Genomic DNA, 26,127 nt, shown 5'->3' with positions numbered 1-26,127 from the left:
CTGTTAGGTCTGCCAGGAGCGTTTCAGAAATAGACATAGTTTGTCTCGTTGATTAGGTACTGACTGCAAGAGGAATCTCCAGACTCTGTTCCACTCTGGGTGTTGGGATTTTTCCTCCAACTCCTTCGTATTCTCCTGCTGGGGATCCTTTGTTTCCAAGGGCCCCCGTGCCCGTTGCTTTCAATGGGACCCCTTCCTTCGGCGCAGACTACTATGATGCCTGAAGCATCTAAACCCTGGTGGGTGTCAGTTCTGACAGCATCCCACCTTGCTTTGGGGGTGGAATACTGTATTCTAGCCCTGGCACCAACAGTCCTTTTGGTTCCAGTGTTGGATCCAAGAGTTGTATCCGCACCGAACCCTTCTCAAACTTCAGTCTCGGAGGTGGGATGCTCGGAGTGGGGTGTGACCCTGGTTCCGATTCAGTCCTCTTCGGTTCCAGGCTCCCATCCCTTTTCGGGTGGGCCCACCTTCTGGATTATGGAAAGGGCACTGGTGGCTAGCAATCCCCCTCCGCTTTTGGTTCCCCCCCTAACTCTGCCATCGCCGGCCCTTAGCAGGGGACCACTGATCCACAGTACCCCCCTTTCCGAGGCCTCTTCGGACATCCTCACCGAAGAGCCCCCTCGGAAGAGGGTGTGCAAAAGAAAACACATGGACTCACCTGAAGAGTCCATTACTGAGGATACGGATTATGATGATGGGGAAGGTTCCCCTAGATCACCCCTTGACAGTTTCCTTTGGGGATATCTTGGAGAGTTTGAGTCAGCGGGGTGACTGGAAATCTTCCACCCTTTCCCCAAAGGAATCCGTATTCCTACAAGCTTTCCGCTCCCGGCCCTCTACTTCCTGGGTGACCCCTCCTGCAGATGAGGTGGTCAAATTCATTGTGCAGCGAGCGTAGAAGAGCCCGGATTCAGTAGAAGCTATCCCCAGGAGATCAGACAAGGTACTTTCTTCTCCAGAGCATCAACTCCATTGGTCGAAAGGCTTGCCAGTAGATGCTGTGGTGGTGGTGGTGGCCACAAAAAAAAAAAAAAAAAAAAAGGACCTGGCAGAAGAGAGTCCTGCTGTTCATCCGCCCAACAGGGAGTCACGGGCGGTGGACAGGTTAGGAAAGCGAGTTTTTGCTGCAGCGACCTTTGCCGTGCGTGCACTGAATTTCCTGGCACACTTTACGAGACTCCAGAGAGACCTCATTTCCGAACTCTCTGGTAGCCTCGTGGGTTGTGTCTGATGGAGCATGTGACAAAGTGGCTTGCCACCCTTGAAGTGATTTCAAATTCCTCCATGAGGTTGCTCTCCCACGCAATCGAAGGAGCAGCTAGAGCAGCAGGTGCTGGCGTGGTTGTCTGACATTATGCCTGGATGCGCATTTCTGACCTACCGGATTCCTTAAAGTCTTCCTTTTTGAACGCCCCTATTGAGCCCTCCACGCTGTTTGGTTCTAAGGTCAGGGATACTCTGGCCAGGTGTGAACAGGACGGAAATACCTTGTCTGCTGTGGGCCTGCGCTTCTCCAAACCTCAGCGTTCTTTCTCCAGGAACCAGAGGAGTGGAAAGTTGTGGCACAAGAAGTCACAAGGTTTCTTTCTTGAAGCACGTGGCGAGGACTCCTCCAGAGGCAGAGGGGGGGTCCGACGGTGGAAGACTCCCTTTAGGGGCAGAGGGGGTTACCGGAATCAGGGTTCCAGAGATTCTTTCTCCGGTAGACCCTATCAGCACTCCTGAAGCGTTGCCCGATTGCTTTCCTCTGGAAGCAGTCGGGGCATGTTTCTCTGCACCAAACAGCCTGGTCCTCCATTACAGACTATCTATGGATGCAGAGAATTATCACCAGAGTCTATCACATTCCCCTCAAATACTTTCCAAGACCTCAATTCTCCCTTCCCGACATACCACCCAGTCAAAGGGAGGAGGCAGCTTCCAAAATCAAGAAGCTTCTTCTAAAGCGAGTCTTCCAACAGGTCCCCCCAGATCAATGCGGATTAGGGTTCTACTTCAGACTCTTTTGGCGCCAAAAAAGACGGGGGACTGGAGGCCCATCCTGGATCTCCGTCGTTTGAACGAGTCAGTCATACAGACTAAGTTCCGCATGGTCACTATTCAATGCATCCTTCCATTCCCTCGGGGAGGGTGTGTGGATGTGCTCTCTAGATCTCCGGGATGCGTGTTACAACATCAAAATGGACAAACTCCAGGAGACTTCTGCACTTCCGGCTGGGAGCCAATCATTTTCAATTCAGAGCCCTGCCTTTCAGTCTCTCGACTGCCCCCAGAGTATTCACGAAATATCTAGCAGTGGTGACAGCTCACTTGAGACTTCACAGATTCCAGGTGTTTCTTTATCTGGACGATTGGCTCCTCTCCGCCCCCACCAAGTGTCTACTGACCAGGGCCCTTCGCTACACTCTTGTCTCTGCTGGAGTCTCTGGGTATTACTTTCAACTGGGAAAAATCAAACCTTCAGCCCTCGCAACTGGAATTCTTAGGGGCTATGTTCAACATTCAGCTCATCCTAATATCTATTCCTCATCACAGGCTCTTAAGACTGAGAACACAAGTGCAAGTGATACTCGACCGCAGGAAAGTTTCTGCAAGGGAAGTTCTGCAGGCTCTGGGTTCCATGGCGGCAGTCATGCCAATTGTTCGTTAGCCAGACTTCATATGCGCCTGTTACAGTGGCTTCTTCAAACTCAATGGATACACAATCATCATCCCTTGAACGCACTAATCCTCATCACCGATCTCTGCAAACAGGATCTCCTCTGGTGGATGAGAATGGACGAAAGTCTTTGGTGTCGCCCCTTTCAACCTCTTCAGCCCAACGCCACAGTGACTACGGACGCTTCCCTAATAGGGTGAGGGCCACTTACAGGGAAAATCTGTTCAAGGCACGTGGTCTCCTTTTTAGAAGTTGACTTGCATATCAACGTTCTAGAAATCAGAGCTGCGTTACTGGTGTTACAAGCTTTCCATCCTCTTCTTCCTCTCGGACCGATTGCTATCCAGTCCGACAACATGTCTGTGGTCTGGTACATTAACAAGCAGGGAGGGACCAGATCTTACCCCCTTTGCCGCGAAGCTATGAATTTGGCAGTGGGCAATGGCTTCCAACCGTTTCCTAATTGCTACACACATCCTGGGGAGTTCCAAAGTGATTGCGGACAGGCTGAGCAGATGCATCCTGCTTCCTCACGAGTGGTCTCTCAACCCGAGAGTGGTAGAGGAAATTTTCAGCCGCTGGGGCCGGCCTTGCTGCGATCTGTTTGCCTCCACCTCCAATACGAAGTGCAGCAGCTACTTTGCCCTCTTTCTCCGCATGGGGAGTCCCTGAGAGATTCTCTGACTCTGCAGGTCTCCTGTACACTTATCCTCCCATCCCCTTGATACTCTTGGTCTTAAGGAAAGCTACTTGGTTGAGAAGCAGAATGATTCTCATTGCTCCGTTCTGGCCTCGACAGGTTTGGTTCCCCTTCCTTCAGCCACACCTGCTCCGACCTCCTTGGATCCTGGACTTCCGTCAGGATCTCATTTCTCACCCCCAAGGGTTGTCGTCTCCAAATCTGACCACGCTCAAACTGACAGCTTGGTTGCTCCACTTCCATTAGTAGCTAGGCTTGAATCACTGTTCTATTTTGGCCTCCCATAAACTTTCTACCAGAAAACTTTATAAAGACAAGTGGAAACTCTTTTCCTTGTGGGCACAAGAGCTATCTCTGGATCCTGTCTCTGTTCCAGTAGCTACGGTTCTTCAATACCTGACCGATCTTTTACTTTAACGGGGTTTCCTGCATCCACGATTCGGGTGCATCTAGCTGCCATATACAATTTCCATGATGTTTCAGACGGAATTCCTATTATATCTTCTCGTTTGTGTAAGACCTTGAAGGGGATTTTTCATTCTAGACCTCCCATTAGGCAACATGTGGAATCATGGAATCTGTCTAGGGTGCTTCAAACTTTGGCTGTACCTCCCTTTGAGCCAGCTGCAACCTGTGATGTGAAATTTCTGTCCTGGAAGACTTGGTTTCTGGTGGCGGTTACTTCAGCCAGACGTGCATCAGAGCTGCAAGCATTATGCATTGAGTCCTTATTTGATTTTCCATAAGGACACAGTATCACTTTGCACCAATCCCACTTTCTTACCCAAGGTGGTTTCGGAATTCTCTGTTGGTCAGTCCATTGAGTTGTCCATGTTTTTCCCTAATTATACCAACAAAAGGGGAATACGGTCTCCATTCCTTGGATGTTCACCGACAGTTACGTTTTTATTTGGACAGGGCAAAGTAATTTTGTAAGTCAGATCAGCTTTTTGTTGCCTTTGCGGGCTCTAGAATGGGATCGGCAGTGTCTAAGGTTACCTCGTCTAAATGGCTTAGGGATTGCATCTCCTTTGTTTATTCTCTGGAGGAGGAATCTGCTCCTGGCCGCATTAAACCTCATTCCACTAGTGCTGTGGCCACTTCTGTCGCCTTTCATGCTAGGGCTTCCCTGGATGATATTTGTGCAGCCGCCACTTGGGCTAAACCCCATATCTTTATCAAGCATTACAGATTGGATCTGATCTCCAGGGGAAGAGCTGCCTTTGGCTCTATGGAATGTTCTTCCATGAGGGCCACCCAGATTCTGTAGTAGCTAGGGACTCTGTCCCATCAGTGAGGAAAGGAAGAAGATTAACAACTTCATATAAAGAAGTTGTCTTACCATAACGTTCCATCTGAGTTGCTGATCCATTCATCACACCCTCCCACCTTCCCCTGCCAAAGGCTCCTGACGGATGTTCGGGTCATTTTGGTGTGTTAGGGTTTTTGCGCAGAGGTGGCCTCTGCCTTTATTTCTGTTTCTAATGTATGTTTCTACTATATGTTCTGCAAACTCTATCTGAGGTATGGGATGAAGGGCATTGTGGGTAGTAGCGTGGCTCGAGAGTTTGGTGTACGCTAGCTTGGTATTTGGCAGACTCTGTTCCGAGGGTTTGGAACCATACCCATCAGTGATGGATGGAAGATCAACAACTCAGATGGAATGTTATGGTAAGACATAACTTCTTTTTCACAGCGAGATATATACTTGAGAAGAACTGGAAATGAGGAAAAAGTCTAACTGGGCATTCCCTAGACTTAGAGAAAGCTTATTTGAGCAGTCGTGCTGTGGTTCGATGTCCGAAATTAGTAGAATTAGTGCAAGCTATGTACAAGGATCCTCTGAAGTACGAGCTTTGAGGGGTTCCCCATGGGAGAGTGGGTGTGCATCAGGTTTCAGCTTTGAGTCTACTGCTGTTCAGACTGGTGATGGACTACATTAGCAAATGGGTCACAGGAGGCAGATCAAGAAAGTTGCTGTATGCAGAAGATATGGCATTACAAGTAGACTCTCTGAGCAAGAGCTTCAGGAGGCAGATCAAGAAAGTTGCTGTATGCAGAAGATATATGGTATTACGAGTAGACTCTGAGCAAGAACTTCAGTTTTGCATTCCATTCTCCTATCATTTGCTGAAGGCATATAAATGAAACTGAACACAGAAAAGATAGCTGTAATGGCAGCAAACTGGGGAAATCGGAAGAAGCTGAGAAATGCAATAGAAGAGAAAAAATGGAGCAGGTCAATAGCTTAAAGTATATGGGGAGGGGTGGTTGAGAAGGAAAGTCTGAATGTGAGGAGGTCAAAACAAGAATCTGGGGCTGCAGCCAACTGGCAGTGTCAGGTGTGGTGTATGACCGAAGAATGCTAAAGAAGTTAAAAAGTATGGTGTACAAAATAGTGCTGTGACCCGTACTATGTGGTACAGAAACCTGGGCAGTAAAAGCAGAGCAATTGAGGAAACTAGAGGTGACTGAAATGAAGTGCCTGCGACTGGTAGGATGCACACTGTGGGACTGACAAATGACATCAGAGTAGAAGCCAAACTAGCTTCAGTTACAGAACAGGTTGGAAAATCGATTTTGGTGGTTTGGATATATGGGCAGAAAAGCAGATGACTATGGTTAAGATGTTTTGGGGCAAGAAGAGGGCAAGATGGAAATGAGTGTCCACCAAAGAGGTGGATGGAGTGTGTTCAGTAGTCAGGCATGAGTCTTAAAGATGGTAAGGAGAGTGGGAATGAATAGAGATCGCAACAGTTGACATTTCACCCCGACCTCATGTAAAAGGTGGTGGTGATGTGCACTCTTGCATAGATAAGACTGTATAATATAGCCTGAACAGTGCATAAGGACACTGGTATCTTAAACTGTACCTATAAGGTCTTATCTTATTCAGTCTGTTAATTTAACCACATAATTGGTTACCTGTAGACAGCAATTGTCACTTTTAAAACTCTCAAAGGCTTTAAAATTCCTCTTAATGCAGCATACACCCCCCTCTGTCCAGATCTCATTTGACACATTTGAGTCGGCACCTATAGGGTCAGCTAGTGGTTGAATTTCATTTCTCTCCAGTCACTGCATAAACACTATAGGTGTTCACAAAATGCCTGACACCAGTGCTTACCTTTCTGATGATGCACGTAATCTGTATTTTGTACCTCCTTTGTTGTGTTTGTGGGGGGCTAGTCAGATTTTTCACTGACCGTGAACCACTTGATGAATATAGGTAGTCTTCTCTAATTTGCGTAAGTCCAGCCTATCTGTTAGGAAATTTTCTTCTTGGGAGCCCTTGTGGACATGGAGAGGGGCTAAAATTTCCTGTCCAAGATGGGAGCTCAGCAACTTAGGCTTCTTTTTTCATATTAAGTCCACAACAGCCAGGTCATAGCTAAGGAAGTGTTCAGTACTCCAGGTTGCATGTCTCTATAGACTTTCATGCTGCCTATGGCTAGGCTATAGATGAGAAAATGCATTTGTATCTAAGCAGTCTTTAAAAAGCAACCCTGCAGTTTCCTTCACATATTAACACAGTCTTCATCCTCTGTAGAAGCACGTCAAGTGAGGATACTCTTTGAATATCCATTGCTTGTTCTTTAGTCTGTTTTCATTGCTTCTCTGTATTCCAAAATGGCTAGCCGAGGACAAAATGCTTTCAGAGCTCTGCCACATCACCCAGTATTTGTGGAAAACTATCGGTGCCCCTCACTAAGTATAGGATCTTACTAAGCTTACAAAATTACTTTTAGACTCTGTCTGCAAATACAAACTGAGATAATCGCACCCAGGACTGTTGGATAAAGCTCATATGCACAACCCTTTGAACTATACTGACAAGAATATATTGACAAAGGATAAAAGGGGCTCATTCTAACCCATGACCCTGAGATTCTCATGTTCTACCGACTGAACTAGCTGGGCTCGTGCTCTAAAGACCTCAAGCCCTGAACCCATTAAACAGGCAATGGCAGCATTATCTGGTGCACTAACTGAGTTGCAAGTTTCTAGTCAGCAGTTCCAGCTGGCTTCCATATCTGTCTTTTATGAAAAGTAAGGCTTTCTGATTTTTATACATATATGGAATCTAGCCTGTCTACCAACTTGAAGACTGAAAGAAGCAAACGGAGGAAGAATGCTTGTCTGAAGCACACATGGCAAAGGAATCAAAAAAGGAAAACCTTGGAGGCTCTCTGGCAGAGACCCTTCCAAGAACAAGACTATATTCTCCTCTTTTCACCCCCCCCCCCTTTTGAACCAGAGCAGACTTTCCAGAACTGGAGGGCAATAGGCACTGTTTGTAGAAATATAAAGCTTTGGTGAGACTGTGTACTGCATATTGTAAGCCAAGGTTACGGACTGCAGTCCTGTCTCCCCTAAGACTAGAGGTATTCTAGCAAACAAAAAAGTGGTAAACCCCTGCTGGAAAGACTTGGCCAGCAGAGTACCGAAGATCACTAAAAAGATGGTACAAGTTACTACTGGAGCGTGTTCCAAGTGCCAAGAAGGAAAAGGGCATGGAATCTAGTCTTCAATCTGTTCAGTTTAAACTGGTCTTTGAGTTTAGGTCATCACTCCCTGCATGATGTTGCATGCTCCCTACCACTCCTGCTTTCCCAGGGTCTGATAGTTGGCCTTTGAACTAGCAGGCATATCTACAACCCAATGCGCATGGGCCATAAATGCTTTCTTGTGTTGAACGCAGGCGAACCCTTCATCACTGTAGATCTCCTTGCTGTTTTGGTTTAGCTGCTGCACCCAGGCCATTGCGAAATGCCTGGTTCAAGCTATTGGCTCAAGTTATCACTCCAGAAAAAGTCATACATCTTTCTTTACTGGACGATTGCCTGCTTCAGGCTTGGTCTTGGGAGGAGATAGAGGAGGCGTTGTCTTTGACCAAACATGATCTACAGATGCACTGGGCTCTGTGCTAATGTTGCAAGAGTGTTGCAAAGACCTCTCTCTAGGATCTTGTTGCAAGGGTTAAATTCTCCAGGAAGCCTCATTCAGGTTTTGCCTGAGGGCATGACAGCTTCTCACCTGAAGGATACAGTATGAGCATCTTACCAATGAAGACGAATTGCTGCTTTATTCTGAAGAAGTCTTTTGCCATAGACAATTAAAGCACTTAAAATGCAAATCAATAATATAATAATTTTTAACTCTGATTTGTTATAGCATGTTTTTTTGTTTTGACTAATTGCTGCATCTGATGTCCATAGGCAGCTGTGGTTTTATCTGGATCTTGATAGAGAATTTAGCAAGGTTACAATTATGACTCCTTTGCTTCTAATAAGATGTTCTTCATCTCACATTGCTGCAGTCCTTACACTTGGGTAGTCCGCTGTCCTCGGTCGGCCCGAATATCAAAGTATAAGGCTGACGTCGGTCAAGGCGCATTTGACTGACATCAGGACGTCAGGGTACAAATGCGCATGACCGACGTCATATCCTCAGTCTTTTTTGCCGCATGGTCCGATGCAGAAGCAGCGTTGCAAGTGCCGGTTGGCGTTCTGAAATTTTTCGAATTCGGAGTTTCAGACCGAGTCAAAGTTGGCTAAGTACTCCGTTGGGGAATATTTTAGTTTTTTCTTGCCTCAGTGGTTTACCGGATGTCAGAAAAAATGAATAACTGTATTTCTTGTGGGAAACAGATACCGCATAGAGATTATCATACTTTGTGTATTCCTTGTTTAGGGCCTGAGCACGACGTTGTTGGGTGTCGCTCTTGTGCTTGATTCAATAAGCGCACTATAAAGAGAAGGTTAGATTGTGCCAGGTTAGTCTTCGGGAAGCGGTGTAATTATAAAATGCCGTCGGATGCTCCGACGCCCGCTTCTTCGAAGAAGCGCAAGGACAAAGCTACTAAGCCTAGGCTTGAAGAACCGTCCGTTCCAGACGCCGGTTCTTTAGAGGTGTCGGTGGAGCCGGTGGTTCCGCCGGAGGTTTCTTTGGAGTCCCAGGGAGAGACTTTGTTATTGCAGGATGTGGCCTCTCAGGAGGCAGGTCAGGCCAAAGGGGCTTCTCAGGTTACTGTACTCCCCTCCCTTCCTAGGGTGGTTAGGCCCTCTCCTTCTGTTTCCAAGGCTTCTCCCAGAGGCAGGCCAGGTTTAGCTTCAGTTGGTGTCACCCCTAGTTCTTCAGGAACTGTGCCCAAGAAGCATATGCTTAAAATGGCAGAAGATTTGATTACTTTGATTAGAGGTTCTTTCCCCCTCCTGATAAGAGACCAAGGGTGGAACCTGAGCTAGGGAGTTTTGAGCAGGCTTCGGATGTTTCAGTGTCTTCGGCTGAAGACTTGCAGGAGTATTCTCCTTATTCTGATTCTGATGTGGATGATTCTACTCCTTCTGCTTCTCCTCCTGAGGATTTTTCCATGAGGGAGCATTTTAAGTGGGAAGGTCAGGACTTCACTGATTCCAGGAAAAGGCTTAGGGAATTTTTGTTTTACCCCAGCATAGGCCTTTGGCTATTCCTCCTGTTCTGGATGTGGTGGAAGATGTTTTGCAGAGGCTTCTCTTAATCCTGATTCTTTGCCTCCTGCTCCTGTTAAACCGGATAGGTATTACAGGGTGCCTGAAGCTCATAAGTATCTTTTAAGAGTCCTAGGGCAGACCCAGAAACTGTTAGTCAGGGGCCTAAAGGTGTTAAGGCTTCTGTTGTCAAAAATCCCGTTCCTCCAGATAAAGAGGCCAGGGCTTTGGATAGATGGGGAAAGAAAGTTTATACTTCTTCCACCCTAGCTATGAGGGCTTTGAATTGCCAATTTCACATGTTGAAATACCAAAACTATCTCCTTTCACAATTGAAGTCTAAGGTAGATGCTCTGGCGGAAGGTATTGAGTGTAAAGAGTTACAAGATTTAGTACATGTTTCTGAACAGGTGGGTAAGCATTCTTTGCAATGTGGTTTTGATGCTGTACAGGCCTTGTCTAGGGTGGCTGCCACTGGGTCAGTTCTTCGCAGGCACGCCTGGCTGAGGGATCAGAATTTATCTGACCATGTTAAGACAAGGATTTTAGATGCTCCTTTACAATCTGATGTGTTTGGTTCTCCTGTTGAGGCAGTCTTAAAGAAAATGGAAGACAAGGCTAAGTCTATGCAGACTGTTAAAGATTTTTTGCAGGTTCAGCCTCCGAAGTTTAGTAGAAATTGGCCTACCAAGGGGTGGACGTATCCTTCTTATGATTCCCAGTCTAGGGGTAGGTCTAGACGTGGTAGGGGCAGAGCTCAGGGCTCTTTCAGGCCTAGAACAGGGAGTTCACCTGCACAGTCTTCGAGTGAGGGCAGGGGTCAGTCCTTTCGTAAACAGACCCAATGACCTACCTTTTCAGCTGCCAGAGCCTTCTGCCTGGCAGCACCTTTGGGAGGAAGGTTGGCACTTTTCAAGGAAAATTGGAGTTTGATTACCCAAGACAGATGGGTATTGGATATCATACACCACGGTTACAGGTTTTATTTCCATACCTTGCCTCTTTTCAAAGGCATGCCAGACGTTCCTCCTCAACAAAGAATAGAGGCTCACAAACAAATTTCTCTGTTACTTCAAATAGGGGCCATACAGCCGGTCCCTATGCCAGAAGTGGGCCTAGGATTTTATTCTCGCCTGTTCCTAGTACCAAAGAAAGGGAACACGTGGAGACCAATTTTGGATTTATCTACCCTCAACACTTATCTGGACATTCCCAAGTTCAAAATGTTGACGTTACAACAGCTTTTACCTCTGCTGGGCAAAGATCATTGGATGGTAACTTTGGATCTCAAGGAGGCTTACCTTCATGTTCCTATCAGACTGAGTTGCAGGAAGTATCTGCTCGAGCTGGGACTTCTCATTATCAGTTCTCTGCATTGCCCTTTGGCTTATCTACTGCCCAGAGTGTTCACGAAAGTTCTGGCTCCAGTGATAGCTTTCCTCAGGCTAAAAGGAATACAGATCTATCCTTATTTGGACGATTGCCTGATTCTGGCTCAAGGAAGGGACGAGCTTCTTCATCATTTGGAATATGTGATAGCAGTGCTAAGATGCCTGGGGTATTCTGTGAACGAAATAAAGTCCAGTCTAGTACCCTCTCAGGACATGTGCTTTCTGGGTGTAAGACTGAATACAGCATCCCAGATGGCCTTTTTGACCCCGGACAAACAAAAGAATCTTTCCCTTTACTTTCATCAATTGTCTCATCAGTCCAGGCTGACTGCAAGGACAGTCCTTCAAGCCTTGGGGTTCATGGCATCTTGTATTCTGGTGCTTCCCAATGCCAAACTGCATATGAGGAAGTTACAATGGTATCTCAAAAATGTATGGACACAGCACTGCCAGGATCTGGACACTGTCATTCAAATAATACCTTGCATTCAAAAGGAATTGATGTTCTTCATCTCACATTGCTGCAGTCCTTACACTTGGGTAGTCCGCTGTCCTCGGTCGGCCCGAATATCAAAGTATAAGGCTGACGTCGGTCAAGGCGCATTTGACTGACATCAGGACGTCAGGGTACAAATGCGCATGACCGACGTCATATCCTCAGTCTTTTTTGCCGCATGGTCCGATGCAGAAGCAGCATTGCAAGTGCCGGTTGGCGCTCTGAGATTTTTCGATTTCGAAGTTTCAGACCGAGTTCAAAGTTGGCTAAGTACCCCGTTGGGGAAAATTTTAGTTTTCTCTTGCCTCAGTGATTTACCGGATGTCAGAAAAAGTCAATAATTGCATTTCTTGTGGGAAACAGATACCGCATAGAGATTATCATACTTTGTGTATTCCTTGCTTAGGGCCTGAGCACGACGTTGTTGGCTGTCGCTCTTGTGCTAGATTTAATAAACGCACTATAAAGAGGAGGTTGGATTGTGCAAGGTTAGTCTTTGGGAAGCGGTGCAATTATAAAATGCCGTCGGATGCTCCGACGCCCGCTTCTTCGAAGAAGCGCAAGGACAAAGCAGTCAAGCCTAGGCTGGAAGAACCGTCTGTACCGGACGCCGGTTCTTTAGAGGTGTCGGTGGAGCCGGTGGCTCCACCGGAGGTTTCTTTGTGTTCCCAGGGTGAGACTTTAGTATTGCAGGATGTGGCCTCTCAGGAGGCAAGTCAGGCTGAGGGGGCTTCTCAGGTTACTATACTCCCCTCCCTTCCTAGGGTGGTTAGGCCCTCTCCTTCTGTTTCTAAGGCTTATCCCAGGGGCAGGCCAGGTTTAGCTTCAGTTGGTGTTACCCCTAGCTCTTCAGGTACTGTGCCCAAGAAGCATATGCTTAAAATGGCAGAAGATTTGATTACTTTGATTAGGGGTTCTATGCCCCCTCCTGATAAGAGGCCTAGGGTGGAGCCTGAGCTGGGGGGTTTTGAGCAGGCTTCAGATGTGTCAGAGTCTTCGGCTGAAGACTTGCAGGAGTACTCTCCTTATTCTGATTCTGATGTGGATGATTCTACTCCTTCTGCTTCTCCTCCTGAGGATTTTTCTTTTTCAGAAACTCTTCATTCCATGAGGGAGCATTTTAAGTGGGAAGGTCAGGACTTCTCTGATTCCAGGAAAAGGCTTAGGGAATTTTTGTTTTTACCCCAGCATAGGCCTTTGGCTATACCTCCTGTTTTGGATGTAGTGGAAGATGTTTTTACAGAGGCTTCTCTTAATCCTGATTCTTTGCCTCCTGCTCCTGTTAAGCCGGATAGGTATTACAGGGTGCCTGAAGCTCATAAGTATCTTTTTAAGAGTCCTAGGGCAGACCCAGAAACTGTTAGCCAGGGGCCTAAAGGTGTTGAGGCTTCTGTTGTTAAGAATCCGGCTCCTGCAGACAAAGAGGCTAGGGCCTTGGATAGATGGGGAAAGAAAATTTATACTTCTTCCACTCTTGCTATGAGGGCTTTGAATTGCCAGTTTCACATGTTGAAATACCAAAACTATCTCCTTTCACAATTAAAGTCTAAGGTTGATGCTCTGGCAGTAGGTATTGATTGTAAAGAGTTGCAAGATTTAGTACATGTTTCTGAACAGGTGGGTAAGCATTCTTTGCAATGTGGTTTTGATGCTGTACAGGCCTCGTCTAGGGTGGCTGCCACTGGGTCAGTTCTTCGCAGGCACGCCTGGCTAAGGGATCAAAATTTGTCTGAACATGTTAAAACAAGGATTTTAGATGCTCCTTTACAATCTGACGTGTTGTTTGGTCCTCCTGTTGAGGCAGTTTTAAAGAAAATGGAAGACAAAGCTAAGTCTATGCAGACTGTTAAAGATTTTTTGCAGGTTCAGCCTCCAAAGTTTAGCAGAAATTGGCCTGCTAAAGGGTGGACGATCCTTCTTATGATTCCCAGTCTAGGGGTAGATCTAGACGTGGTAGGGGCAGAGCTCAGGGCTCTTTCAGGCCTAGAACAGGGAGTTCTCCTGCACAGTCTTCAGGTGAGGGCAGGGGTCAGTCCTTTCGTAAACAGACCCAATGACCTACCTTTTCAGCTGCCAGAGCCTTCTCGCCTGGCAGCACCTTTGGGAGGAAGGTTGGCACTTTTCAAAGAAAATTGGAGTTTAATTACCCAAGACAGATGGGTATTGGATATCATACACCAAGGTTACAGGTTTTATTTCCATACCTTGCCTCCTTTCAGAGGCATGCCAGACGTTCCTCCTCAACAAAGAATAGAGGCTCACAAGCAAATTTCTCTGTTACTTCAACTAGGGGCCATACAGCCGGTCCCTATGCCAGAAGTGGGCCTAGGATTTTATTCTCGCCTGTTCCTAGTACCAAAGAAGGGGAACACGTGGAGACCAATTTTGGATCTATCTATCCTCAACACTTATCTGGACATTCCCAAGTTCAAAATGTTGACGTTACAACAGCTTTTGCCTCTGCTGGGCAAAGATCATTGGATGGTAACTTTGGATCTCAAGGAGGCTTACCTTCATGTTCCTATCAGACTAAGTTGCAGGAAGTATCTGCGTTTTCGAGCTGGGACTTTTCACCATCAGTTCTCTGCATTGCCCTTTGGCTTATCTACTGCGCCCAGAGTGTTCACGAAAGTTCTGGCTCCAGTGATAGCTTTCTTCAGGCTGAAAGGAATACAGATCTATCCTTATTTGGACGACTGCTTGATTCTGGCTCAAGGAAGGGAAGAGTTTCTTCGTCATTTGTAATATGTGATAGCAGTGCTAAGATGCCTAGGGTATTCTGTGAACGAAATAAAGTCCAGTCTAGTACCCTCTCAAGACATGTGCTTTCTGGGTGTGAGACTGAATACAGCATCCCAGATGGCCTTTTTAACCCCGGACAAACAAAAGAGTCTATCCCTTTACTTCCATCAGCTATCTCATCAGTCCGGGCTGACTGCAAGGACAGTCCTTCAAGCCTTAGGGTTCATGGCATCTTGTATTCTGGTGCTTCCCAATGCCAAACTGCATATGAGGAAGCTACAATGGTATCTCAAAAATGTATGGACACAGCACTGCCAGGATCTAGACACTGTCATTCAAATAATACCTTGCATTCAAAAGGAATTTTTGTGGTGGGCTCAGGAATGTCGCCTAAACAAGGGACTCTCTGTGACCCGCCAGAGGCGAGTCAGATTTTAACGACAGATGCCTCAGACAAAGCTTGGGGAGCTCATCTAAATGGAAAGTGGATACAAGACAAGTGGCCTGCCAGACTACAACATCTACATATCAATCTAAAGGAGATGTTAGCAGTCCAGTTTGCATTAATAGCTTTCAAGGATTTACTTCTTCCAGGGCAGGTGTTGATTCTAACAGACAACACAACTGTCATGTGGTACATCAACAAGCAAGGGGAACGATTCTTATCCTCTATGCAGGCAAGCAATGATTTTGTGGGAGACTGCTCTCAGTTTACAACTCAATCTTCAGGCAAGGTTTCTGCCAGGAGCACAGAACTCCTTAGCAGATGTGTTGAGCAGACAATTATGGATCCCCACGAGTGGAAATTGGATCCTCATGTGTTTCAGAAATTGACAGTGTCATGGGGAACTCCAGACATAGATCTGTTCGCTTCTCCACTAAACCATCAGCTGCCAAAGTTTTGCACAAAAAGGTTTCATCCCACAGCTTGGAAAGTGGATGCTCTTTCTTTCAATTGGAGCAATCTTCATGTGTATGCCTTTCCACCTCTGCCTCTCCTCCCAAAGGTACTTCTAAAGGTCAGACAGGACAAGCCAAGGATGATTTTAATAGCTCCAGATTGGCCTCGACAGCACTGGTACCCATTACTGAGAAGTCTGGTACAGAAGCCTCCATGGCCTTTGCCTTCGATTCCACACCTGTTGTCACAGGAGGACAGCCATTTGCTCAATGTCAAACTTCACTCTCTTCACCTAACAGCCTGGCATATTCTGTTTTGAACCATAGAGGGTCTCAACTTCCACAACAAGTTTTGAATGTGATTTTGGAAGCTAGAAGGCCTAGTACAAGGAAGGTGTACGCGAATAAATGGAAGAGATTTTTATTTTGGAGTGCAGCAAAAGATTTTGATGTTTCTGAGCCTAATTTGAGTGTGGCTCTTCAATATCTTACTGAGTTACTGGACAAAGGTTTGTCTTTCTCTTCTATTAAGGTTCATGCTGCAGCAATTTCGGCTCACTATGATTGTGACCCACCATTGTTTTCTCATCCTTTGTTCAAGCAATTTCTTAGAGGGGCAAAGAATATAAGACCCCCACGAAGAGCTCCTACTCCTGCTTGGGATCTCAATTTTGTGTTGGAGAAACTCACTCTACAACCTTTTGAGCCTGCAGCTACTTCTGAGTTGAAATATTTGTCATGGAAGACTGCTTTTTGTTGGCAATTACCTCTGCAAGAAGGGTTTCTGAATTGCAGGCCCTTATGGCGGTTGAGCCTTTCTTGATTTTCCATAAGGATAGGGTATCATTACGCACTAATCCTTCCTTTATGCCTAAGGTGGTTTCTAGTGTGGCTTTAAACCAAACTATTCATTTGCCTACTTTTTATGCAAATCCCCAAAATAAAGGGGAAAAGATTTTGCACACTTTAGATGTACACAGGCAGTTGCGATATTATTTGGACAGAACTAAAGGGTTCAGGCAGTCTCAGCAGTTGTTTGTTTCTTTTGCTTTGAGTTCTCAGGGCAAGCCTGTGTCAAAACAAACTATTTCTAAGTGGATTGGGTTTTGCATTGCTTTCTGTTATTCCCATCATGGCAAGGAGATTCCAGCTGGGATTAGGCCTCATTCCACTAGGGCTACTGCCACTTCCACAGCTTTTTGAGGGAGTGGCAACCAAGGATATTTTGGAGGCAGCTACTTGGAGTTCAGTGCATACTTTCTCTAGGCATTATCACCTGCCACTTTACTCTAAATCCAGAGCTGGTTTTGCCACTGCTGTTTTGCAGGGCATCTTGGCAGCTCCTGCTTCCTTGTAGTTAGCCATCCTCCCTTACCTCTGCTTTGGGATTCTACCCAAGTGTAAGGACTGCAGCAATGTGAGATGAAGAACATAGTACAGTTTTGTACCTACCATAAATGTAGATGTTCGAAGATCCACATTGCTGCAGTCCAATTTACCCTCCCTCCTTCCCCTCTGTAGTTAGAGGTGGTTGTGTGGGTTGGGTTGTACATATTGTGTATTTGTATATATTGTACATATAGTTAGTGCAAGGGTGGTGGGATGGTTGTTTGCTGTCTTTTGGTTTTGACCTTCATTTTTAGGGTCTTCTGACATCTGGGGCAAGAAAAGACTGAGGATATGACGTCGGTCATGCGCATTTGTACCCTGACGTCCTGATGTCAGTCAAATGCGCCTTGACCGACGTCAGCCTTATACTTTGATATTTGGGCCGACCGAGGACAGCGGACTACCCAAGTGTAAGGACTGCAGCAATGTGGATCTTCGAACATCTACATTTATGGTAGGTACAAAACTGTACTTTGTGGTGGGCTCAGGAATGTCACCTAAACAAGGGACTCTCTCTGACCCGGCCAGAGGCGAGTCAGATTCTAACGACAGATGCCTCAGACAAAGCTTGGGGAGCTCATCTGAATGGAAAGTGGATACAAGACAAGTGGCCTGCCAGACTACAACATCTACATATCAACTTGAAGGAGATGTTAGCAGTCCAGTTTGCATTAATAGCTTTCAAGGATTTACTTCTTCCAGGGCAGGTGTTGATTCTAACAGACAACACAACTGTCATGTGGTACATCAACAAGCAAGGGGGAACACATTCTTATCCTCTATGCAGGCAAGCAATGATTTTGTGGGAGACTGCTCTCAGTTTACAGCTAAATCTTCAGGCAAGGTTTCTGCCGGGAGCACAGAACTCCTTAGCAGATGTGTTGAGCAGGCAATTATGGATCCCCACGAGTGGAAATTGGATCCTCATGTATTTCAGAAATTGACAGTGTCATGGGGAACTCCAGACATAGATCTGTTCGCTTCTCCACTAAACCACTAGCTGCCAAAGTTTTGCACGAAAAGGTTTCATCCCACAGCTTGGAAAGTGGATGCTCTTTCTTTCAATTGGAGCAATCTTCATGTGTATGCCTTTCCACCTCTGCCTCTCCTCCCAAAGGTACTACTAAAGGCCAGACAGGACAAGCCAAGGATGATTTTGATAGCTCCAGATTGGCCTCAACAGCATTGGTACCCATTACTGAGAAGCCTGGTACGGGAGCCTCCATGGCCTTTGCCTTCGATTCCACACCTGTTGTCTCAGGAGTACAGTCATTTGCTAAATGTCAAGCTTCACTCTCTTCACCTAACAGCCTGGCATATTCTGTTTTGAACCATAGTGGGTCTCAACTTCCACAGCAAGTTTTGAATGTTATTTTGGAAGCTAGAAGACCTAGTACAAGGAAAGTGTACGCAGATAAATGGAAGAGATTTTTATTTTGGAGTGCAGCAAAGGATTTGGATGTTTGAGCCTAATTTAAGTGTGGCTCTTCAATATCTTACTGAGTTACTGGACAAAGGTTTGTCCTTCTCTTCTATTAAGGTTCATGCTGCAGCAATTTCGGCTCACTATGATTGTGACCCACCATTGTTTTCTCATCCTTTGTTCAAGCAATTTCTTAGAGGGGCAAAGAATATAAGACCCCACGTAGAGCTCCTACTCCTGCTTGGGATCTCAATTTTGTGTTGGAGAAACTCACTCTACAACCTTTTGAGCCTGCAGCTACTACCGAGTTGAGATATTTATCATGGAAGACTGCTTTTTTGTTGGCCATTACCTCTGCAAGAAGGGTTTCTGAGTTGCAGGCCCTTATGGCGGTTGAGCCTTTCTTAATTTTCCATAAGGATAGGGTATCTTTACGTACTAATCCTTCCTTTATGCCTAAAGTGGTTTCTAGTGTGGCTTTAAACCAAACTATTCATTTGCCTACTTTTTATGCAAATCCCCAAAATAAAGGGGAAAAGATTTTGCACACTTTAGATGTACACAGGCAGTTGCGATATTATTTGTACAGAACTAAAGGGTTCAGGCAGTCTCAGCAGTTATTTGTTTCTTTTGCTTTGAGTTCTCAGGGCAAGCCTGTGTCAAAACAAACTATTTCTAAGTGGATTGGGTTTTGCATTGCTTTCTGTTATTCCCATCATGGCAAGGAGATTCCAGCTGGGATTAGGCCTCATTCCACTAGGGCTACTGCCACTTCGACAGCTTTTTTGAGGGGGGTGGCAACTAAGGATATTTTGGAGGCAGCTGCTTGGAGTTCAGTGCATACTTTCTCTAGGCATTATCACCTACCACTTTATTCTAAATCTAGGGCTGGTTTTGCCACTGCTGTTTTGCAGGGCATTTTGGCAGCTCCTGCTTTTTTATAGTTTGGCCATCCTCCCTTACCTCTGCTTTGGGATTCTACCCAAGTGTAAGGACTGCAGCAATGTGAGATGAAGAACATAGTACAGTTTTGTACCTACCATAAATGTAGATGTTCGAAGATCCACATTGCTGCAGTCCAATTTACCCTCCCTCCTTCCCCTCTGTAGTTAGAGGCGGTTGTGTGGGTTGGGTTGTCAATAGGGTGTGTATTGTATATATTGTACATATTTTTAGTGCTAGGATGGTTGGTTGGTTGTTTGCTGTCTTTTGGTTTTGACCTTTCTTTTTAGGGTCTTCTGACATCTGGGGCAAGAAAAGACTGAGGATATGACGTCGGTCATGCGCATTTGTACCCTGACGTCCTGATGTCAGTCAAATGCGCCTTGACCGACGTCAGCCTTATACTTTGATATTCGGGCCGACCGAGGACAGCGGACTACCCAAGTGTAAGGACTGCAGCAATGTGGATCTTCGAACATCTACATTTATGGTAGGTACAAAACTGTACTTTTACACGTGTCTAATGCTGCGTTATCCAGGTGACGGACTGCATCAGATTCATATGTGATAAATAAGAGTGTTATCTAGTTCATGTAAAGCACACATTACTGAGGAAGTAGCAACTTTTCAAGCCTTCTGTAATGTTTCCTTTTAATATATTTTCTGCTACATAGACTTCACCCGGCAACTTTCCAAAGCATTACAAGCTAGATGGCATTTTGAGATGTCTGAAAGCCATCCTTACTTTGTGTTTTTCCTGAGGCCTCCCAAGTAGGGCTTCTGTCCCTGCAGCAGAGTAGGTTGAACTAGAACATGTTCTGTTCAAGTTTATGTACTTTTGAGACTTAGTGGCTCCACATGACTAACCTTGGAGCCCAGAGGTTTGTGTGTACCAGCATTCACTGTCCTATTTTAGCAATGTACAGTGTGGGTGGAGCAAGAGAAGCCTCTCTGATCAGCTGCATCGCCAGAGGAACTTCTGCAGTTGAGTGTTATGTACCAACTATGTTAAATACACACACCTAGGGTTCACCTTCTCTATCGAAAGAACTGAAGCACCAGCTCGGTCACAAGAGCACAATAGAACCTTTCCAGGCTTTAATCCCCCCCCCCCCCCTATAATTCTCGATCTATGTATGCTGCTTTACAGCAGCTTCTATCAAAATCTGGCATCCACACAATCGTACCTGTGTTTTGTAGGTGTTCATACTGGCATCTACACATACCTACTATCTTTGTAGGTGTTCATAGTCATGGCTTATCCTTTTCTGTATTCCAACTCACCTTCACTTAGCCAGGCACAAAGAATAGCTTTGTAAGGAACAGATTTTCTGTAAGAGTGTTTCATTCTAGATATGTTGCTGAGAGAAGTTAAATACTTTGAGGCAATGTAGGCAAAATGTGAGCCATGTAAAGGCTAATTGATGTTTCTCCATGATGGATATGGAGAAATAAGGGACAATATAGTTAAATGTAGAACTGGATGGTTGCAATCATCATGCAGTACATGCACAAAGTAAACAAAGTTTTGGTACTTTCTTGGGAAAATGAAATTCTCATAGACTATACAACCTTTTTTAGTGGAAGGTGCGGTAAAGCAAAGTGATACAGTCCATATTGACTTTTTACCAAAGATTCCGATTACCTGAGTGAATGAAAAGGCTACCAACAAGCCTGGAATAGTTACATGAATGAAATGCAATAAAGTTTGTGTAGAGTAGCTCAAATACCAGCATACTTGCAGGTGAGGCACTTAAACAGATGGTTTTGAGTACCATGAACTGCAGTAATAATGTGGAGTTGTGCCTCAAAGGAAATTGAAATAAGAACTAGTGACAAATTCTTTCCTTGCAATTTCATACCTGTTGACAGAATTGGTAGTTGTGAACTTGTATTTTTTCTGCATGTGGCAAGAACACTGTTACATTTATGTAATTTTTCAACAAGGTAAAAGCTTTTTTTCCCTTTGCCTCCACAGGGATATTGCGCTTGTCCAGAGACCTACCTTCTATTCTAGACAGTGTGACACTGAGTGCTACAGAGCGTAAAGAGTATTTGAACACTGTCAAAATGACGTGCTACCTTCTGACGCAGCTTACAGAGGCATTCGAAGCAGAGTACTACAAATCTTCATTGGCCAATCTGGCACCCAGTGGCAAGGTAGGTGCAGAAACACTTTTATTAAATTAGCACACAAGACATGGGCAGATATTAGAAAAAAACACAAATATAACATTTCTATTTGCATACATTATACTTGTGTTCATTAGTTCAGCAGTACATAAGATGCTTATTTCCTGCCTTCCCTTAAACCTCACTCCTTTTCCTGAACATTGTTGTGCATGTATTGTTCCCACAATATTCATTTATTTCTATAATTTGCTCCTTCCCCTTTCTAATACTCCCTCTTGCGGTTCTTATCTCACACAATATTCAGTACTTCAAAAACAGTTGGTTTAGACTTGGATTTCCATTTTCTAGTAATAGCTTTTTCTGGCAGACAACAGAACTCTACTTAACAAGGCCTTACTTATGTTGAGGCAATTTAGATGCAGTGTCCCAGCCCAAAATAATCCCTTCCTTAGTTACAGCCAATTGTGCAGCCAATGAGTCTGACAGAGTACTCTTGAAATTTTAAAATTTGCCAACTTTCAACACTCGCAGAAATGTTTCCATTTACCGTTCTTCCCCCTCACAATGTGATGTCCACTTGAGAAAAAAATTCTTTAAAATCTGCTTGAAGTCTAAAAACAACCATGCAAACACTTCCAAGCAAAAATCCTAAACTTTTTGATCTTTGTTGCATACTTTTTTTTGAAGCGGGCGTACTTATGTCTTCCCATTGTTCCCTTAAAAATTGCTTTTTAGTCTCTTACCAATCATTTCTAACCTCTTCTAATTCTTGTAGTGCAATTTTTTATGTCTTTTTGCTTTTCCCGGTTAGGGGTCACCACAGTGGAAATCTGGTCCGCTAATGATTGGCAGAGGATTTTTACGGCGCCGAGTTGCCAGCCTGATGCCCAACGTTCAAAGAGGGTACACCCATTCACGCACCTACCTGCATGTCTCTCTACGTTACTCGACCACTGGGAGGACATGCAGAATCCACACAGTAGGCGCTCCAGCTGAGAATCGAACGGGAGAACCTCTTGCTGCGAGGTGACAACGCTAACCTCTGCACCACCGTGGCCCATATTGCAGTTTTATATGCCTACTTATTTCTTTAACAGCAGCAGCTTTTCTGGATTCAACAGAAAAACTCCACCAGAGCAGGCCTTTCACTTGGGATTCCCTCTATCCCTTTCTCCTTGCCAATACACTTGTGTCCTTCTCTAACAGGGATGGCAGTCTCTAGCTTGCATTCCAAATATCTTGGCTGCCTCTCATTCTATTACTTTCCCCCCTCTAGTTATTTGCTCCCAATACATTGATTTCTAAACCATTTTTTTCCAGTAAATTCCAGACCCCTCTTGCCTTTTTTCTGTACCCCTGCATGACATGCAGTTATCCCCACTTATCTCCTTTCTCCATACTAGTGTGCACTGGTATGGATTGAGACAGGAAATTTTCTGTTAAATTATATTTTTGATTTTCTAAAAATGTTTTCTTTAATCCACATTCTGAAATCCGTGGCAAATTGCTAGCTGAGTTTGGCCGTTAGTCATTTTGAATTCCCTTCCAAGTATCTTGTGTGGGTTATATTTCCTATTTTGGGGCTAGTCCCAAAGTGTTTTTTTGTGGGAAATGTTTTTACTTCTTGTGTACAGTTGTACTTAAACTGCTCTACCAATTTGTTTGCATAATGTTACACTGATCACAGCTCCTTTTTATTACTACCTTAACATATTTAAGTATTTAGCAACGCAATCAAACTACTGCATAAAATATCCTGAAAACAGTAGCAGTCTTACAAACCGGTAATAGCAGCAAAAAAGCTACACCCCCTCACCCCCCTTATATCTGGATCAGAACACTACCTTTACCTAAATGCCACTTCCACCATAAAATGCAAGTTTTACTATCACTTCTCTTGTTAGCTCTCACTACTTTAGCATACATCACATCCATACATACCAACATACCACTAGGTAACATTTCCTATCATACAACACATACTGTAGCACATACTAAAGCCCACATAAACTTACCATCTGTTGTACATTATTTAATGATTGTATTATATTGAACGCAAACAAGATCTACCTACCAGATCCTTGCATTAGAAAAACTCCACGCAGATCCTTCACAGATGTAGCACATACAATTAAACATATTCTGATTATAAGCACACTTCTCATCTCAGGAGAAGACATACACCCAAATCCAGGACCTTGCAACAACATACTCTCAAACTATAAAATCTGACCTACTGATCATTAATAACACAAGAAGCATCTCCAAACTCCCTGACCTACATGCATTTATAACCCACTACTCCCCTGATGTACTAATGATAACCGAGACCTGGCTAAAACCTAGCATCCAAAATGAAGAAATTCTCCCTCTAGTATATGATAGCTTAAGGCTAGACATAACAGGTAGGAGGGGAGATGGAGTAGCAATTATTTTCAAAAAAATCACTCAACCTCCAACCTCTACAAACCCCTCTACCCAAATTTCAAAATGCTGAAACCTTGGGCTCCGTTCCAGCTATAAGTCACGCAAAAGAATCAACATTCTCTGTAGCTATATCCCTCCAGGAAACAACACCCCCATAATTGAAGAAATCCTTCAATGGTCAGACATAACCTTCCACAAGAGACTATTCTACTAGGTGACCTAAATACCGACTGGCTAGTCTGCAACACTAACAATCCCACCAACCAAATCAACCTGTTTGGATTTACTCATCTTATTCAAGAACCCACCAGAATAGATACAAAATCTCAAAAGAAATCCATTATTGATTGGACACTAGTGAACAGCTCCAAACAAAACTACCAGACAGAATGCCTACCAGATGGGCTTAGTGATCACCCTCTGCATCCCCCATACTTACCAACCCTAGACAGACAAACCTATACAAGCTGGTTGCCTGTTACAACAAAACTGCTAAATTTGCCATTGGAACCTCCTACTGCAGCCATCATTGTATCTCCCTTAAAGAAATAAACTGGCTAGAACTCCCACAACTCCTTCACTTTAATCAACTCACCCTCGCTCATAAACTTATTAACCACCCCTTAACATCCCTTTCCTTCAAGGCATTCTCCAACCCTATCAGTCTACTAGGCCCCAAAGATCAAGCAACAAAAATCAACTCACTGTTATCAAACCCAAAAACTGCAGGAGAAGCCATATTTCCATGTACCGTATCTAAACTTTGGAACAATCTTCCACCCGCCATAACTACTCTACCTTCCAGCAGCCTTTTCAAGACTGCACTCAAATTCCACTTAAATTTGCACTGGCTTTTGTCCTTGTTCTAATCCAGACTTAACACCCCCCTTACCCCCCCACCTAGACTCCTAACCCAACTATACTACTGCAACTACTAACCAGTCAGAATTAGCTAGTTGTCTTTACATACTTTAAAATCTTGTCTGATAACTTTATTATAAACGACAAGAAACTATCTTAACTTGCAACATTTACTGTTTATACTGTTGATAATCAATATCTTGTTATTGTATTAAAGCCAACAACCTGTAATATTTACTATTGCTGCAACTTTGTATCTCTATCATGCACATGATGTGGAGCTTTTCTCTCCAGGCATCCGCTGAAAAAGGACCTGCATCCAGTTGGAATTTCCTGGTAAACAAATGTAAATTAAAATAAATAATAAATAGTGATCACCACCCTACATTCCTCCTAAGGAAACGTACCAGCATTCCTAAGTCTATAATCTATAGACAAATCAGGGATGTCAGCAAACTAAACCCACAGGATCTAAACAATATATTAAAACAGTGCAACTGGGAGCCTCTACGAACCTTAGGAGTAGATCAGGCGGTGGACTACTTTAACAATATATTCACTAGTGTCCTCAATTCAGTTTCTCCATTCGGGAAAATTAGAGCTAAGGCAAATTCTGCTCCATGGCTAAGTAGGGACACAAGTCTTACTAAAGTCTAGAGACGAGGCCTGGAAGCAATGGAAAAAGGATCGCTCTAACTAAGCCAATCAAAACTACAAACAACTTAGGAATCTGGCTAAAAACGAGCCAAACTTGATCAACAAAACTACTTCCTTAGTCTCCAAAACAGACATTCAAAAGACCCCCAAAAACTTTGATATGCTATCAATTCTCTATTAAAACCTGGAAAAACAACCACTCCTACCCCACCTCCGCCAATAATAATAATGACATAGCTTCCCAACTTAATTATCACTTTACTAACTCAATCTAGATGCTGTCCACCCAACTATCCAAAAATATCTCATCTGTCTCTAGTAAATGTCCAGATGACATGCCTTCCATCACTCTCATCTGTTCCTATCTCTAAAATCAAAAAACTCCTCCTAAACTTGAAACCTACCACTCTTGCAGCTGACAAGTATACCTGCTAACTTCCTAAAAATAGCAGTTGAATCCTTATCTTACCCAGTTTCAAGTCCTTATCAACCGATCTAGTCAAGAATCCATGTCCCTGTACTATGGAAGATATCCTATATTATACCTTTATATAAAGGTGGCAATTCTTATGATTTTTCAAACTACAGTCCAATAGCCGTACTTCCTCCCTTATCTAAGCTTCTTGAGAAATGTATTCACTCCCAAGTTATGCAATTCCTGAACAAACACAAACCCCACTACTTTTTTTCTATCTTCACAAACAATCTACATACTGCCACCCAGCAGGCCACACTTATACAGTATGCAGATGACTCGACGCTCATCTACTCAGCCCCATCTCTGACGACACTACAGCAGCTGATCCAAGAATCCCTTTACCTCTGTTGAAAGCTGGATCACGGACATCCAACTTATTCTAAACCCCAACGAGACTAAATTATTCCTGTTCACCCCTAATAAATCTAAATCTACTCCCCTAACTTTCTCAAT

General features: G+C 44.4%; 1 protein-coding gene across 1 annotated transcript in view; it reads left to right on the top strand.

Moving 5' to 3' along the window:
- The window catches only part of NCAPD2 (non-SMC condensin I complex subunit D2), a 1,714,408-nt gene that overhangs the window by 195,936 nt on the left and 1,492,345 nt on the right, over positions 1-26,127 (top strand). The window contains exon 5 of the mRNA XM_044079588.1: positions 21,097-21,278. Within this exon, the coding sequence (XP_043935523.1) occupies positions 21,097-21,278 (182 nt within the window). The remainder of the gene's footprint in view (positions 1-21,096; positions 21,279-26,127) is intronic.

This window comes from Protopterus annectens, chromosome 8.part0 (genome assembly GCF_019279795.1).
Source record: "Protopterus annectens isolate FY-2018-M chromosome 8.part0, PAN1.0, whole genome shotgun sequence".
Classification (NCBI taxonomy): domain Eukaryota; kingdom Metazoa; phylum Chordata; order Ceratodontiformes; family Protopteridae; genus Protopterus; species Protopterus annectens.
Note: the sequence above shows the minus strand (reverse complement) of the source record. Positions and strands in the feature narration are given on the sequence as shown.